This window comes from Diabrotica virgifera, chromosome 4, assembly GCF_917563875.1.
Source record: "Diabrotica virgifera virgifera chromosome 4, PGI_DIABVI_V3a".
Lineage (NCBI taxonomy): Eukaryota > Metazoa > Arthropoda > Insecta > Coleoptera > Chrysomelidae > Diabrotica > Diabrotica virgifera.
Genome location: NC_065446.1, coordinates 10,924,423 through 10,942,987, shown reverse-complemented (window position 1 = coordinate 10,942,987; position 18,565 = coordinate 10,924,423). Strand labels below are relative to the sequence as shown.

Sequence of the window (18,565 nt, the reverse complement as noted above, 5' to 3'; positions counted from 1 at the left end):
CGATCAGCTCTTCCAAAATATTTAATATAATAGATATTAGTAGTTAAATTTATAGGGCTATAAAGTTATAGGGCTATATAGGGCTATAAAGTTATAGGGCTATAGTAACAGGGCTATAAAACTGCTTAGCCACACCATGAAAATATGGGAGAGAGTAATTGATAGAAGGATACGTGAAGAGACCGAAATATCCGAGAATCAATTTGGCTTTATGCAGGGCAGATCAACAACAGATGCAATTTTCATTATAAGGCAGTTGCTGGAAGAATACAGGAGTAAAGAAACAAACGCTCATATGGTATTCATTGATCTTGAGAAAGCATATGATAGAGTTCCTCGAGAGATTCTGTGGTGGGCACTCAATAAGAAAGGAGTCCCTGGTGAATATGTAAAGATTGTGAGGGATATGTATGAGGGAGTAACGACTAATGATATGACAGTTGTGTTAGAGACTGATATATTTCATGTGAAAGTAGGATTGCACCAAGGCTCGGTGCTTAGTCCGTATTTATTCTCATTAGTTTTGGACCAGATAACAGCGAAACTACAGGGTAACATTCCATGGTGCTTAATGTATGCTGATGATGTCGTGTTAGTAGAAAATAATAAAAGAGACTTAGAACAAAAACTGGAACAGTGGAGACAAGCTCTCGAGGAAAAAGGTTTAAAACTTAGTAGGACAAAGACAGAGTATTTGGAATGCTCATTTAAAGATGGAATTACTACAAATAAAATGGTATCTTTGGATGGTGAACTGATTGTAAAAAGCAATAGTTTTAAGTACCTAAGATAGGTATATATATATATTCGTATGAACTTTACACATTGCTAAAACATACAATAGATTGTAAGAATATAAATGAAAACATTAAAGGCGGATATTGCTACTGTGGAGCCATTCCATTGCCTCAGGAGTTAGTTCGTGGATTTCGATTAAGCTTCCTTCGAATCGTGTGGCTGGACATTCTTGTGTAATGTGGTGGACTGTTTGTTCAGCAGCATTGCATTTGTCACATAGCGGGCTGTCTGCGATGCCCCATTGGTTAAGTGATTTATTGCACACTCCATGACCTACCCTGATTCGGTTCAGATTACACCATTCTCGGCGCGGAAGAGAGAAACCGTTGAGTTTGACTGTGGGATTTCCTATTAGGTGTGCATTGTTCACTTCTTCGTTCCATTCGCTTATCCAATGCTCATCAATTGTGAAATTGTTTGGAAGATTTTTTGCTGTTCTTGTTGGCGGGTTTCGAGATCTCAGCCGCAATTGGCCCTGGTTTAACTGATCTATGTCGGTATTTATTGTCAATGAGGGATTCTTTTGACATTTCTGGTATTGTGATTTAAGGGCAGCTAACCGTCGTGTTTTGGTTGGTGCAATGTTGCTTAGAGCTGGAAGCCACTGAGTTGGTGTGCTTTTTATGGTCCCGTAATATACCTCATTGTCTGATTTAGTTGTGTGTCTAGGACGTTAGTATGGTGACTGTTTAGCCAGACTGGAGCACAATATTCGGCTGTTGAATAGACTAATGCAAGAGCGCTTGTCCTGATTGTGTCTGCATTGGCTCCCCAAGAGGTGTTTGCAAGCTTGTGAATGATATTATTGCGAGTTTTTACTTTAGCTGCAGTTTTATGTAAGTGTTCCTTGAAAGTTAGAGTACGATCCAGTATTACACCGAGATATTTTGGATTTGGGTTATGTTTTAGGGTAACCCCTTCGCTTTCTATGTTTAGTCTGTAGTTCACTTCCCGGTTATTTAAATGGAAGGCAGTAACTTCTGTTGTTGTGGGATTAGGCTGAAGGCCCCATTTTTTAAAATATGTGTTAATAGTATGTAAGTCGCTTTCTAGGATAGCTTGGGCGTTCTCGATGTTTCTTTCTTGTATGCCTAAAGCCATGTCATCTGCATAAATAAACTTGCGTGAGATTGTAGTGGGAGCGTCAGAGGTGTAAATGTTAAACAGGAGCGGCGATAGAACCGATCCTTGGGATAACCCATTCTGTAAACTTCTGTATTTACTAGTTTTCCCATTAACGCTAACTTGGAATAATCTATCACACTGCATTTGATTTATTAGCTTATTAAATGATTGGCATGGTACCATCTGGTACAATTTTAGTAGTAGTCCTTCTTTCCATACCGTGTCGTAAGCACAAGTCAGATCAATGAATGCTACTGCCGTTTTGATTTTCTTTTGGAAGCCATTTTCAATAAATGTGGTTAGAGAAAGAACTTGATCACTGCAGTTCCTTCCTGGCATAAATCCAGCTTGTTCTGCGGGAATATTTTCGCTTACAGAGTGTAAAAGTCTCGCATAGATTATCCTCTCAAAGATCTTATAGCAGACACTTAAAAGGGCGATTGGTCTGTAACTCTCGGGCAATGAAGCATCTTTGCCTGGTTTACAGATTGCGATGACTTTGCTTTGCTTGAATAGTTTGGGGAGCTTTTGCGTCGTCATTATCTGGTTGAAGAAGTCGAGGAGCCACTTTCGAGTTTTTGGACCAATGTGTTTTATGAACTCCGGATATATTTTGTCAACTCCTGCAGGTTTACGGCACTTAATTAAGTCTAGAGCGTTGAAAAGTTCCTCGGTCTCTATTTGCCTCATGGTGGGTAGGCTTTGTTGAGATGCAGTTTTGATCTTTTTGAGCTGATAACCTGGGATAGGTAATACAGAGTAATGGAGAAATAAATGGAGATCATACAGTAGAATTAGGGTTGGATGGATGAAGTGGAAGAAAGCGAGTGGTATGCTGTGTGACAGGAAAATTCCAATGAAGTTGAAGGGAAAATTCTATAAAACATCCATAAGGCCCGCTATGATGTACGGAACTGAATGTTGGCAGTGAAAAAGAAAGAGGAACAACGAATGCATGTGGCGGAAATGAGGATGCTTAAATGGATGAGTGGAGTGACAAAAAAGGATAAAATTAAAAATGAGTTTATTAGGGGAAGTCTAGGTGTGGCACCAATTGATGCCAAAATGAGAGAGCATAGGTTGAGATGGTTTGGTCATGTTCAACGTCGAGACGATAATCACCCAATACGAAGAATTGCTGAAGTGCAGATTCCTGGGAGGAGTAGGAGAGGAAGACCAAAGAAGACGTGGGGGGAGACGATTAGACAGGACATGTTGGTAAAGGGGATTAATATTGATATGACCCAAGATAGAATTGTGTGGAGAAATGCAATTAGGGAAGGCCGACCCCGTATAGGGATAAGGCAAAGAGAATGATGATGATGATGGGTAGTTAAAGTTATATAATTATTATTTGTTTTCGTTTTTACATATATATATATATATATATATATATATATATATATATATATATATATATATATCAAATGAATGTTAGTGTTCTTGTATCAATGAATAAAAATAAATATGTAAATAATAAATAAATAAAAAATAATAATTTAGAATAATTTTTTAGATTTTGTTACATATTTTAAAACTGGTTCACTAAAATTTTGCAACTTGAATCATAATAATTATAAAGTTAATGTTTTTTAATTATGAACAAACGATTACGTAAACGAATTATTATTTAAAATCATGAACTTGATTTTTTAATAATTGTATAATTTTTAATTGCTAAAAACTAATTTGATAAAACAACTTTTTTATTAAAATGAAATACGATCCAAAAGTTCAAAACTTCCATCTGATTCTCAAATCATACAAGGTGATCAACTGCTGTGACAAAGTCCGTTGGTATTATATCTGTAATACCAAAATAAAAATTCTTTATTTTATTGTGTATTGCTTTAATAGATATGTATTTGTAAATTGTAAAGCAAATAAATAATAAATTTAATTCATGAAGTGCCCCCTTTTCCACTATAGTTAAAAAAATCTTTAAAACCATTAAGTATTATAAATAGTCTAGGCGCCATAGGGGTCACCGTGTCCTTTTCAATTCTGATGGACAAACTTAATGGTTTCTTATGGATTTTTGGCTGCTGATTACCAATTTCGAGGGCGGATTTCGATCCGAGTGGTCAAAAAATTGTTATAAACAATTTAATTGTTTATAAATTGTTTATAAATTGTTTATAGGGCTGTGGCTCATAAACTAAAAGAGACAAAACAAAATGTTTCAAATCAAATTTGTTCCTCAATAAAAAACATGTTTTCTAACATACACATTAAATACTCGCCCCACTTTATGATCCAAACGTTGTCAACCTTACATTTACTAATAAATAGAATTCTTTTAATATACATAAATAAAATAAAACAAAATCTTTCAATACATAGAAATAAAATCTTTAAAATCAATACACATTAAAATTGTATATATGTCATTCACTACTTTTTTACCTACACAAACATAACAACAGGCACAGATTTCTTGGTTGACTTACACCAACTATCTCATCACCCTCAAGAATTCCTAAATCCCATAAATTTGTTTACCTTTGCTGCATCCTCCGTCTATTCCACCATATTCTGTTAACATATCTTCAACAGAAACATCATGATAATGAATACTGAGTTAGCAGCTCCTTGTATCCGAATGTAAGTACGACACGTTATAATTGCATGATTATATATAGCATATGTCTCCATGTGTATGTGAGTTTGGGGACGGTTTGCCACCCCCGTTTTTGCATGCATATGCAGTTGTATGCTATTTCGCTACTTTTATGTCTTTTATGTATGTTATTCAACATTGGCTTGATCTTATGGATCTTTAGCATCTTTTACAACCAGACACTGTTCTAACTCTGTTTTTTATTTGTAGCATTTTGTAACTTGTTACCTTTGACCTGAAGATGCTCTACAAAATTTCAAATTTTAAAGAGGGAAACCGGTCGTCTGAAGTTATAATAAAGATTGAGAGTAAGTCTGACTTTTACTTCATTTAAAATGAACTCTCACATGCAACCCACTCAAGATTTGAAAAAATTCAGGTTTAATAACATCCACAAAAGTATCAGCTCTCAGGGGTTTTGAAAGGCACAATAATTGCAAACAATGGCAGGTTATCCACTGGGCGCTTGGGTCCCGAAGGGACCCTTACCTTGTATTAATAAAAAAATAAATAAAATTTAACGTGAAGTAAAACACTCCCTGGTGTAGTTGGTATATTTTAGTAAAAATTTAAAATTTTTAAAAATCCAAAAGGATTACGTTCAAAACGTTTTCGGACTTATCAGTCCATCATCAGTGAACTCCTGTCCTTGCAAAATAGCCACAATGCCAAACACTGGTTAAGTTATATGTTCCAACTACATAGTAAAAAGTATAAAATAGTTTGGCTTAAAGTTGATGCCAATGGATTACTTACAGCAACATGATGCTCTACTGCTTTACGTTAAAATATTTTTTGTTGTTAGGTCTTCATTGAGCTACGTTTAGTCTGTTTGGCATTTTTCGGATTTTAAATCGCTAATAACTTTAAAACTATTACTTTTGAGAAAAATGTCGAAAATAGTATATTGTGCAACAAGTGCAGAAAGGTACTAATTTCTCACGAGTTTGAAAAGTTGCGGTACGAGCGCAAGCGAGTGCCGCAATTCAAACGAGTGAGAAATTACCTTTCTGCACGTGTTTCACACTATACTTTTTCTACAAGCACAGTTTTTCCTAAAAATAAAAATCACAATTTCAAAACGACGATTAATTATAATAGGTACCTATGTGATAAATTTTAAACTGTATTTAATTAATACCTACTAATCAATTTAAATTCCTCATACCTAAATAAATTGCACAAAAATCAGTTAAAAAATTAATGCACTGCCTTAATTTGTTTAAATTTAAACAATTATTACACATTATTGACATTATACTTATGCAGTCACGGATTTACACAAAACCTACTTCATTCGACGTCTCTTGCACAGGTTGCTAAATCCTTATTGGTTATTTGATGATTATAAAATGTTTAATAAGAATAAAATTGTAAAATAAAACAGTTGTAATATCCATAATTTAGTTTCTATGCTATAGTTAAATATAATAATTGTCTTATAGGTTATATATTTGTCTAAAGTTTAACCACGGATGTAAACAGAATATAACGTTACTCAGAATGCGGTAGTCCACGGATGTAAACAGAATATAACGTTACTCAGAATGAGGTAGTCAACTGTGCAGAAAAGAACTTTGCGGCACAGAAACGTCACTTTGCGGCACAGAAACGTCACTTTTCTGCACACTAATGTCAAATATCTTATACTGTGAGAAAATATCAAGTTTGCTAACATAAAACCGTGCAGAAAAGTGCACTTTGAATAGTGGTTGTAGAAAAAACTTATTTATTAAGAATATCCCAAAGAATCTAGAAAAAATATTGTTCGGGGGAAAGTAGGAGATTTTTGAAACAGAATGCGCCGCACCGGCCCAAAAATCGGATAAACACACATATTTAACAATTCTCACTCTTCAGAATCTTGAAGCTGAATGTTTGATCTTCAATTTAAGTATCTGGCAATCTCAAAAATACTAATTTAAATATGAGTTTTTAAGCCTCGAAAAGCGTATTTTCGCATTTTTCATTTTAAATCGCCTATAACTCGAAAACTATCAATTTTTGAAAAAATTTACAAGATACCTTTCTTATTTAGAATGACCCACAAAACTTAAAAATATAATGTTCTGAAGCAAAAAAACGTGATCTTTCCTATTTGTTTAAAAAAACTGTTTAAACAATTTTTGCCCAAAAATTCCTCCCGGCACCCTTCAGAATTGTTTAAAGGGGACATTTTTGAATAGGAATCCACAAAGAAACCGAATCAGAAATTTTTTCAGACGGGAGCGGTCTCACCACATGGGTTATCGTACCTTGTTACTCGATAATTCTTGTATTTTAAATAGGTACATAACATTGCAACTTGTAAATAATAATCAATATATTATTAAGTTGTTATAGTAATTATTAATTATCAACTTTGTTTTGTTAATAGCTCACGAAGGTATTAAAACTTTAGTGTGCTTGTATTTCGTAAAATACAGACTTGTTTCACTACACGTTAACAAACTCATTAACTATTTACAACGAAAAAAACCTGAAAAAATCGTGTACAGGTAAATGAATACTAGTACATTCTTTCACGGTTTTGCTGTAAATTTTAAAGAACCGCTTGGATTGACATGAAATTTGGCACACTCATAGCTTACATGTCAAAGAAAAAAAGTGATATGATGCCGATGTGTGCTTTTGACCTGGGGAGTGAGTTTCACCCCATCTTGGGGGTGAAAAAATATATGTCCAAGATAAGTCCCGAAATGGAAAAACTGACTAATTTTAAGCAACTTTTGTTCTATAGAGTTTTTTCACCAAATCAATACTTTTCGAGTTATTTGCCAGTGAATATGTTCATTTTTCAACAAAATAACCACGTTTTTAGACGGTTTTTCGCAAATAACTCATAACGTAAGCATTTTGTCGAAAAAAATATTCTTAGCAAAACTAGGGCTTATAAAAAAGTGAAAAAAATGGTGTACATATTAGGCCTCTATACCTAGAAAAAGCAGAGTTATAGATAATGAAAAATAGGTTCATATTCGAAAAATTCCAAATAGAATAATTCAATGTGAAATATCCAAATAATGAAGCATTCTTGGGGAAAACACATTACAACTTTCTTAAAGTGATTAAAAAAAGCTGTATTTATGTTTTTAAAAGAAAAATTTCTAGCATCAAATGTAAGCAAGTTACGCTCAAAATAAAGTAGGTCCCTTTTGTTTTGGCAAAAAACATCAGGAAGATCACCCCCCAATTAGTAATTTAAATGAAATTAATCGTTACCGCTTAACAAGTTACTTTACTTATGTTGTTTTTATATGATCTGTAAGTTTCATCGATTCAAAGTGCTTATTTTTGAAAAAATGTGGTTTTAAAGTAAAATTTTTAAAAATTTTAATTTTGAAAAAAATTCTTTTTTTCAAAATAACTTAAAAATTGTTAGAGATACCAAAAATCTTAAACAATAAAAAAAGTCGGCTTTACTTTTCTGGATATTTTCTATTTTTTTGTTTTTCTGTAAGACAAAAATTGGTTAAGATTCGGTGTTTCTAAATATGCATACACTCGTAATAAGTGACTCGTTCAAGTCCTTTTAACTACAGCTCTTTCAAAAATAAGGACTTTGAACTGACGAAACTTACAGATCATTATGATAAATACATACGCGAGTAAAAAACTTGTGAAGTGGTAACAATTAAGTTCATTTGAAATGCTAATTAGGGGGTGATTTTCGCGATTTCTTACCAAAAAAAAGGGACGTTATTTTGAGCGTAACTTGTTTACTTTTTAGGCTAAAAAATTTTTTTAAAAAACAAAAATAAGCATTTTTTAAACACTTTAAAAAAGTTAAAATGAGTTTTCCCCAAAAAAGTGCTTCGTTTTTTGGTTATGGAACGTTAAAATATACGATTTGGAATTTGACGAATATGAACCTATTTTTCATTAGCTATAACTCTGCTTCTACTTGGTATAGTGACCTAATATATACACCATGTTTTTCACTTTTTTACATACTATATTTTTGATAGGAATTTTTTTTCAACCAAATACTTACTTTTTGAGTTATTTGCGAAAAACCGTCTGAAAACGTGGTTATTTTGTAGAAAAATTAACATATGTATAACATATTAACAAATAACTCGAAAAGTATTAACTTGGTGAAAAATCTTTATAGAACAAAAGTTGCTTAGAATTAGTCATTTTATCCATTTCCGGACATATTTTGAACATATATTTTTCACCCCCAAAGGGGGTGAAACTCACCCCTAGGGCAAAAGCACACATCGGCACAATATCAATTTTTTTCTTTGACTTGTTAGCTATGTATTTGCCAAATTTCATGTCAATTTAAGCGGTCCTTTAAATTTTAGAGGTTTACCTTTAACCCTCGTAAGGCGGTGCGGGGTGCATGGTGCAAATGCACCCCAGACCTCGTTTTTCTCACCTATCTTTTTTAATAATTTTTTTTTATTTTTGTCCATTTTTTTATTCGCATTAAATTCAATTCTAAATGCATTCCACCCATTACACCGTTTAAAACTCTAAGCGTTTAAGTGCTTTTTTTTTGAAAAATGACTGTAGGGTACAAATGATGAAAATTTCATATCCTGAATTGGACGTTTCTGATGTTCCATCTGGAGTTAACAGAGCTAACGGACAAGGTCGGTGTTACTTATGTCAGAGAAAAAAGACCGAAAGTCCCGGCTTAACTGTATTGTGTGTAAAAACTTTGTGTTGCTTACTCTGTGAAAAATTTCATGTGTTTGTCTTGCAACGATAATAATTTTTTTAAAGAAGAAATGAGTACTTTTTTTGTAAAATTATGTTTCATAGGATAATAAACAAGTCCTTATTATGTTTTAAGTCAATTTTCCTGACATTTACATATTGGGTGCAAATGCACCCCGCACCGTTGTTTACGTAAGAATCTAAGCACCGCCTTACGAGGGTTAAAGAACGTACTATACCTTGGTATTACATTGTCAAGCTACGGAGACCTGGACAAAGAAGTGAGAAGTCAAGTACAAAAAGAAATACAGTACAACCTGCCATATTCGGACCTGTCATATCAGGACCTCCCCATATCCGGACGGTTCTGCGCCGTCCGGATCTACCGAAATCTACCGAGAAAGGCAGTCCTGCTGTTGGACAACGCACTAAAAGAAGAACTAAAAGATGGCGAAATAATCTATTATAGAATCTATAAAACGTGTCTATCGACGAAAGTTATTGACGGCGTTGATTACTGGAATGTATGAAGGAGAAAACGTTTCAGAGACTGTAAAAGAAGTAGTGGTCTTGATATCCGGATTGGTCTGTCGCCACATTGATCCGGATATGGCAGGTTTTACTGTAGATTGGCAGGATGTCTCAATAACACTACATGGCGAAACCGAAATATTAACACTGAGACGAAGTAAACAATTTATAAAGCCAATCTAAGACCATTAATGACATATTATTAGAAACAATACCCGATACAGTCAGAACACAAAGACTATTGGAAACGGTAGAGATGAGAGTAGTGAGAAGAATTCCAGGAACTACGCTGAGAGATCGAAAAAAGAGTGAAGATATTAGAAGACAATGTAAAGTAGAGCGTATAAACGAATGGACACTAAACAGTAAAAAAGAATGGAATAACCACATAAGCAGAATGGAGGAGACACGTGTGGTCAAAATAGCAAGAGATAAATCACCAATCGGTGGAAGAAGTATCGGCCTACCGACCGCGCAAAAGATGAAGTAGTGACAACCTTCCATCAGAAGTATCTATCCGCCAATGAACAAGCAAAATTGCTTATAAAGAGGAAAAAGAAGAAGAAGAAGAAGAAGAAGAAGAAGAAGAAGAATAAGAAGAAGAAGAAGAGGAAGAAGAAGATCTAAAGAATACTAGCAAAATATGTCGCCAAATCAATAAGTACCTACGAAAATTATTAAAAGGGTCCATAGTGGGCATCCATTAAAGTGAACTGTATTATCGTAGACGTATTATATGGGAAACTAATAGGCCTGGATCCCGCGTACCAAAAAAAAAAGTTTATTAATAGCAAGCTGAAAAGTTAATAGTTTAACGGTGTCTCGTCGGACAAAATTTGATGTATGGGAACACTGGAACAGGGGAAGTTTTAATTGTGAAACCTGATTTTAATTGTGGAACGTGTCATCCTGACAAGTTTATTATTGTGAAAACTAGCAGGATGTTTTTAAGTTTACTCAATAGCAATCTTTAGATTATATTATAATATATGAAAAAATGTCTATCCGACAGATATATTGGACATCTTAATAAGTCCGACAGGTAGAACATGCCAAATGCCAGGTATTATAATGGTGGTAAATAGCAGTCTGATTTTGGCATGAGAATTTAATGAAAGGGTAACAAATCAATTGTAAGTTTTGTCCGACAAAATAGATGGGACGTTTTCGTAGTCTGAAACCTGTAACCTGTTCCACAATTAAAACTTCTCCTATTCCAATGTTCCCGTACATCAAAGTTGGTCCGACTAGACACCGTTGAGCTATTAACAAATTTTCACCTTGCTATTAATAAACTTTTTTTGGTACGCTTGATCCAGGCCTATAATACACTGGGGTGTAAAATTAACTGGACACATTAAAAATTTGTCATTTTTGATGTCTTGAATAAATTTCCTAATTGTCCGATTTAAGTTATTTTTTAATATGCTATAGCCTTATTCTTTAACAATATCGCTGTGATAATATTGTTGCTAAACAGTAAATTTTCATTGTATACCGGGTGGACCAATGAAACTGTGTTTTTTCTCAAATTTCGCATCACCCTGTGGAATATTCTAGCATTTATAGAATACTCAAATTAAAACCCAACTATAGCCTCATGATTTCTAAACATTCTGTTTTTGGAAAAAGTTAGGTACTTTAAAAATTAGCCATGTTTTCCATCAATACATGGTGTTTTAAATAAGTATGGCAAACTTCAAGGGGTAACTCTACATGAAAAAAAGAATGTGTGTACTTTGTACGCACGTAAGAAGTTATACTTCTATTATATAATTTCAACGAAATCAATATATGTACTTTAAACAGTTTCTCTACTACTTTAAAAAAATTTTATTAAAACAATACCAAAAATTAAAAAAAATAAAAGAATAAAACACACACAACACATTGAAAAATGCCACAAATGATTTCTGAACAATAATTGTTGCCAAAAATTTTAATTAAATACGTATTTTCTGAAAAAAATTATATAATAATATACTTACAATCATAAAATCTATAAAAAAAAAATAAAAAAAATGATATAACTTGCATTGGGCTTGAAACTACTTCCCCTTTATCCCGCCGTACGAGAGTCAAAGCGATTTCAAACTGCACCACCTTCGCGTATACGTCATGTGGGAATATACACAAACTGAACAACTTTTTGACATTTTGTTTATATGAATTTTTATTAGTTTGATTTTTGTCGAATTAAAATACAACAATATATAGAGTAAGAAAACGATACATTAGATGAACATTTGTAGAAAGTTTGTTCGTTATCAGATTATGTAAATTAAAGCATTGCCTACTAGGGGTATAGCATAGCAAGTACTAGGTAAGTACATTATTTTTTTTACATTTTCCAAATAGGTATGAAGATAATTTTTTATTGGAATACAACTGAAACATTTAGAATTACGTACCTGTGGCTTTTCAAAACTAGGTATTTAAAAAGTCACTATAATTATAAATTTGATTTTATTTCTGTCCTCACAACAATAAAAACTAATATATTATACAACATTTTTGTTTACCGATAACCTCCATATTGAACAATTATGGACAGATCATTTCAACACCCAATCAGAGCCCGTATAAAAACTAATACCAAACTTTCGGTGTGCGCATGCGCACACTTCAAAGTTACACTTCACTTGAAGTATAACTTCAAAAATAATGACAATTTGCTTTATAAACCTATGGCTGCAAATGCTTCGCTTCTGAGATAGAGGGTGTTGAAATTTTTCTTACAAACTGACGATTTATTTATTGCTTTAAAACCGATCGAGATATTCAATTTAAATTTGGTGGATTTTAAGACGAAGTTATTGTACATTTTTTGACATACAAGTAAGAATTTAATATTCACCATTGGCGTACATACGGATAATATGGCCCGTAAAAACATGGCTAGTTGTTAAAGTACCTAACTTTTTTATGGTCCAATGTAAGCGAATAAATCAAAAAACAAAATGTTGAGAAAACATGAGGCTATAGCTGGATTTCAATTTCAGTATTTTTTAAATGCTAGAATATTCTACAGGGTGATGCGAACTTTGAGAAAAAAACACAGTTTGATTGGTACACCCAGTATAAATGAAAATTTAAGTGTTTAGCAACAATGCTATCACAGCGATATTGTTAAAGAATAAGGCTATAATGTATTAAAAAAATACTTAAATCGGACAGCAGGTTTAGGAAATTCGAGGTCATCAAAAATGACCCATTTTTAAGGTGTCCGGTTAATTTTGCACGCCAGTGTAGTTTTGTGATAATTAAAATTTTAATAACTTTTTTAAAATACTTCTAATTACAAATAAACTTCCATGAAAAACTTTACACAACATCAAGTAAGCTTCAGGAGACTTAAAAGTTATGTTTTCTGCAAATATATCTACAAAGAATGGATACCTGTATCTTAAGAGTTGTTAGTCGTTATATTATATAACATACTAATCTGAATATTGACCCATTTATTACATAATGTCTTCTGTTGAATTTTTTTATTTAAGTTACTTACCGTTTTTATTGTTGGGACATTCTTTCACTGCCGTAGCCGCAACGTATGCAACAGCAACGGTGCATAAAACAACAATCAAAACGTATTTCATTTTGCACCTTATCACTTAGTCAGGCAATAAACTACCGAGTACTACCTAGACCACTGAGTTGCTTTTGGTACTGTAGCCACACTCTCACTTGAAGAATGTTTTAAATAAGAAGATTCGTCCTTGACCCCTTCTATACCCGACACTTCCCCAGGTATGAAGCTTTTAGCGGGAATATTTTGTGCCAAACCATATACTAGTTAATGGATTAGTATGAAACAAGAGTAGAATAAGATAGACCAGGGCATTTGGCACAAAATAAATCGAATTTTAAATACATCACGTAGAGACTTGCAACTTTTTGCATTGTGTTCAGGATGATGCCAAGAAAAAAGTCTACTTTAGAAAAATGGGTGGAAATGCATAATTACACTCAAAAGTGCATAAAATGCATCCAAAACTATATCAACCAGTGGCGGCTAGTCCTATGAGGCAGGTGAGGCAGTGCCTCACCGGTATATCAATCGACTCTTTACGTTATTTCATCATCAATTCTTTACATACAATTTAACTGTTTGAAATTTGCTAAATAACTTTATTTTCGTTATTTCATCATCAATTATTTAAATACAATTTAACTTTTTGAAACTTACTAAATAACTTAATTTTTTTTATAAAACTTAATAGCTTTATTTTTATGATAAAAAATAAAAATAGGTAGGTACGGCCCTGACCCCGTATCTTTGTTAAGCGTTCTTCATAAATACATCGGTAGGTATTTACCTACCCTACGTGGGAGTATATATGCGTCTCATTCTCACTTTCTCAAATTATAGCAGAAGCACTGCCTCAGATGGGTCCTTGTCTAGCATATTACGAAGCCGGCGGTGATCGGCCGGCCGCAATAAAATTTAAACTGAGAATAATTTTTGGAGCCGGGATTAAATATCCTTTCAGAGGCTGGCAAAAATATGCCTCTAGCGTGGTTTTGCAGTTTTAGTTAGGTAGTTTGTTAAAGCAGTTTGTTCTGGACTTGGCCTTCTTACACTCTGGTTACCTACTATTAGTATAATTAGATGTTTAGAATATGTTATCATGCTGTGACTAGCTGTATGCCATTTTCCAAATGTCAATTAAATAAGTAAATTAATAAAAAAATTAGAAATTATGATTTCTTTCATAATAATTTTACTTTTAAGCACGCTGTTTAATAAAAAATATAAAAAAACCAAAAAAATAAAATTTAACCCTTAGTTTATTTAACATAAAAAATCAATCTTATAATATAACAGTAATTTGCTTACTTGCTTGTTTTTATTTCCTATATATTCAATACATTTACAATATAAGATTGGTTCCAAATGAAATTATCACGTGTTTGAAGGTATATTGATTGCGCACAATAATTTCATTTTGGCAAGTGATTAATAATAAAAGAATCAGTCAACAGCGTAACCAGGATGATCCTAAGGAGGTATGGGTCTCCGGGGGTATGGAATTAAGGAGGATGTTAAGGGTATGGGGCGCTTATAACCCCTAAAAACCCTCTGGTTACGCCACTGAAATCAGTTGTACGTTCTTATCATGTAGTATATAATGTAAATTTTACTTAATATGACTGTACAACGCTGATGAGACCAAGAAAGGACGAAACATCTGACCACTGTTTTGATATGTGGTATCATATTAATTATTTTTAGCTAAAAAAACAGCTAATAAGAGTATGAACGATGTTATAGACTTAGAACTTTCGACTTTCTTTTACGAATAAAATAATTGTTATTTAATTTCGTTTGCAAGCCTTAAAATAAATACGGTGCCGTTTTGTGACGTTATGACGCCACAAAATCGACCTTCCGGCTATTAAAGAAAAGCTAACCATAATAATACATTAAACTCCCTCTATAACGAGAACTGAAATGGCGTACTAATTACCTCGTTATAAGCGGATCTCGTTATATCAGACAACAATATTATGTAATATATTATGTTTAGGATGTAAAAGAAGAAGACCAACGACAGACAGATGTCAGCGACGTAACGCCATTCCGGCTAGCGTCATGTAACTTGTAAGTTGTAGCTTCTTGATTGCTGATAAAGATTTGTATGAACAATACTGTTTAATATTTGATTTACATGACGAAAAGAACTTAAAACAGTACATATCACCACTACTGAAATGTTTTGAAGCCTCCTACATAGTTTATTAGGTGTCGATCATCGACTTCAACAATGAAACTTGGCCATCGCAAATTGTAAATTTCCTACGATATTCAATATCGGTCGACAGATAAATAGGAAGGAAGTTACAGGCGGTGGAATTTATTACAGCACTGGCCTCGGTAAGCACACAGATGTTGGACATACCTCGTTATAAGCGAAACTTCGTAATACCCGTGTTCGTTATAGAGAGAGTCTACTGTAATATTCCTTAAGTGTAGTGTGCCTCACCATCTTGTACTATCACGAGCCGCCCCTGATATCAACATGTCAAAATGAATATGGGAGCGTTCAAGTATTACGTAACGCAGGTGGGGGGGGGTCAAAATTCTTCAAAAATTGCGTTACACAATAGTTAAACGCCCATTACAGTGCGTTACGTAGGGAAGGAGGGGGGGGTCAAAAATCTTCAAAAATCCAGGGCCGGATTTAAGGGAGGGCAGGCTGGGCCCCACATTCCGGGGGCCCCCACAAAATCCCAAACATAAAAAAGTCAGCACATTATTCACATAAAATAATTTTTGTTTTATGCAAATGTATATCAAAAATAATTTTTTATTTATCGTTATATTGATTTGGCACTACGCCACTGAGTATAATAACATTGATCAAAACATTGCTTACTCCACATTTACAAAGTGTGAACTTTTTGAGCCAAACTTGCCTCCTACGCCTACAATAATTTATTTGTCTTCTAAGTCATATTCTACATTCTACATCATGCATATTTTTTAAATACCCTTTTTGCATGGATTGCAAAATACTCAGAACATAATCAAGTGGAATTCAGTCTTTTTTGTTGAGTCATAATTTGGTTACGAATTTGACCTTAAATTATCCCGTTGACAAAAATTGTGGCATAAGCAAATCTGAAAATCTGGCACTAAACCACTAACCACTCATTTGTTTTGTGACTTTGTTGCTACTTGCAGAAAGAATAATAATTGTCAGCTGTAATACAATTTACGATAATCTAGTAAAACAGCAATATTACTCACCTGTTTGTATTATTTCGTACTGTTACCCCTGTTGAAAAAGGTAAGTTTTTACTTTATTTTTGTGATAGCCTAGAAGTTACCTATCTAGTATTTGGAGGGTTGGGGACTTTTAAAATATAAAAATTTAAATAAAGTCATGCTACTCATACAAACGTGGTCAGGCCAGGCCGGAAAATATTTAAGTTGTACATTGGATTTTTAACTGTTAAATAATTGGGATACAAGTTTAAATGCTAATTTCTAAAATAATTCAAAAGGGGCGTATTAAAAAAAATTGTGCTGTGTGCTCTCATTGTTACTGGTACCTATAATAGTCCATTGACTCACGGTTTTTTCTGAAAATTTTAAAGAACATCAGCATCATTTGCAAATGCCAATATTTGTACACTTTTTGTTACTATTGTTCCTCTGGTGTTAACTTTTGACTCTCTAATTATTTTCTCTAATGTGATGTTGAATAGAATACAAGATAGGGCCTATCGTAGGCCCGTTCTAACATGGATTGAATCTGTTAGTGCGTTTTGAATTCGAATTTGGATTTGTACATTAAGTGTTTCTTTTACTATATCAATGAGTTGAGTTCGAAGATTAAACTCTTTCAGAGCGTGGATCAGAAATTCTGGATGGATGCTATCATAGGCACTCTCAAAATCAATGAAAAGATGATGTGTGTCTATATTAAATTCACTATCCTTTTCCAAGATTTGCCTCAAGGCTCAAGACGAAGATCTGATCTATTATGGACTTCTGCCTGCAGAAATCACATTGATATCCCCAATTATTTTTTTCTTCATATTATGGTGTCAATCGCTCATACACAATATTTGATAGGATTTTTATTTTTCATATTGCGACAGTCAGTAGCGTTATTGTCCGGTAGTTTTTACATTGAAGCTGATCTTCCTTTCTATGTAGTGGAATAATTACTCCGGTATTCCAGTCTTGTGTCAGTGGTTTATTATTCCACATTTATGTTCACTATTAGTTTGTGTATCGCTTTCAATAGGGAGTATTCGCCTTCTTTGATTAATTCTGCGTTAATATTATCAGGCGATTTGTTGTTTTTCACTCTGGTAACTGCATCTTGCATTTCAGCTATTGAAGGGGGCTGTTTCTCTGGTATCCGTTTGATTCAGTATAATTTCATCATATAGTGGATCTCCGTTTTTTTTTTAATTTTCTTTGAAGAAGTCTGTTATTATTTCAGTTATTTGCAGTAAATTTGCGAGTAAATATGTTCATTTTTCAACAAAACAAAAACACGTTTTTAGACGGTCTTTTGCAAACGACTAAAAAAGTAAGTATTTTATCGAAAAAACATTGTTATCAAAAATATAAGTGTAGCTTATGAATAAGTGAAAAAATGGTGTATGTATGAATTCTAGAGAGCAAGTCCAGCCTTGCTGTCTCCAACTACAGTGGAGGGAGAGTAATCATTCTCAAAACTATAGTTAATTAAAAATCGCCTTCGGTCTATGATGGGCCAAGAGCGTTCCATCTCTCTATAATGAGCATTAAACACGATGTCTTAAAGGAACTAAATAGATAATATGTCAGACATAAATAAGGAATTTTCAATTAAAAAATCTAAAAAATACCCAGACTTTAACCATACATTTTACAATATTTATTTTTAATATTTTACGGTAACAAGTTACACCTCTTGTATTTTTTATTATTTCAAAATATATTTATAAATGTAGATCAACATTTTTTTTTAATTTTTAAGAGGGAAAACTCTATACTTGGCTGTACACCATAGTTATAACAATTTTTTGATGGTAGGAGGTAGGGTCCCACATCCATTTTGTCCAGGGGCTCCCACACCAATTCTGCCCAGGGGCCCCCACCGCCTTAAATCCGGCTCTGCAAAAATCGCGTTACGTAATACTTGAACGCTCCCTATAGTAAGGGCCAGATTTTGTTATTTAAGGGTTTTTTGGGATGGCTGAACGTGAATACGTAATCAGAACCGACCCCGGTGCTCAGAGTTACTGCTGCTGCTGCTTATACTGCTAAGGTACCAGTGGCAGATCTAGACATATGCCTTGGGAGAGGAAATTTGCCTT

The 18,565-nt window shown here is 33.5% G+C and overlaps 1 protein-coding gene across 1 annotated transcript in view; it reads right to left on the bottom strand.

The window, feature by feature from the left end:
* Nucleotides 1-13,519, bottom strand: part of LOC126883417 (uncharacterized) — a 75,877-nt gene extending 62,358 nt beyond the window's left edge. The window contains exon 1 of the mRNA XM_050648963.1: nucleotides 13,251-13,519. Coding sequence (XP_050504920.1) covers nucleotides 13,251-13,341 — 91 coding nt within the window. The 5' untranslated portion in view covers nucleotides 13,342-13,519. The remainder of the gene's footprint in view (nucleotides 1-13,250) is intronic.
* Between the last annotated feature and the right edge of the window lie 5,046 nt (nucleotides 13,520-18,565).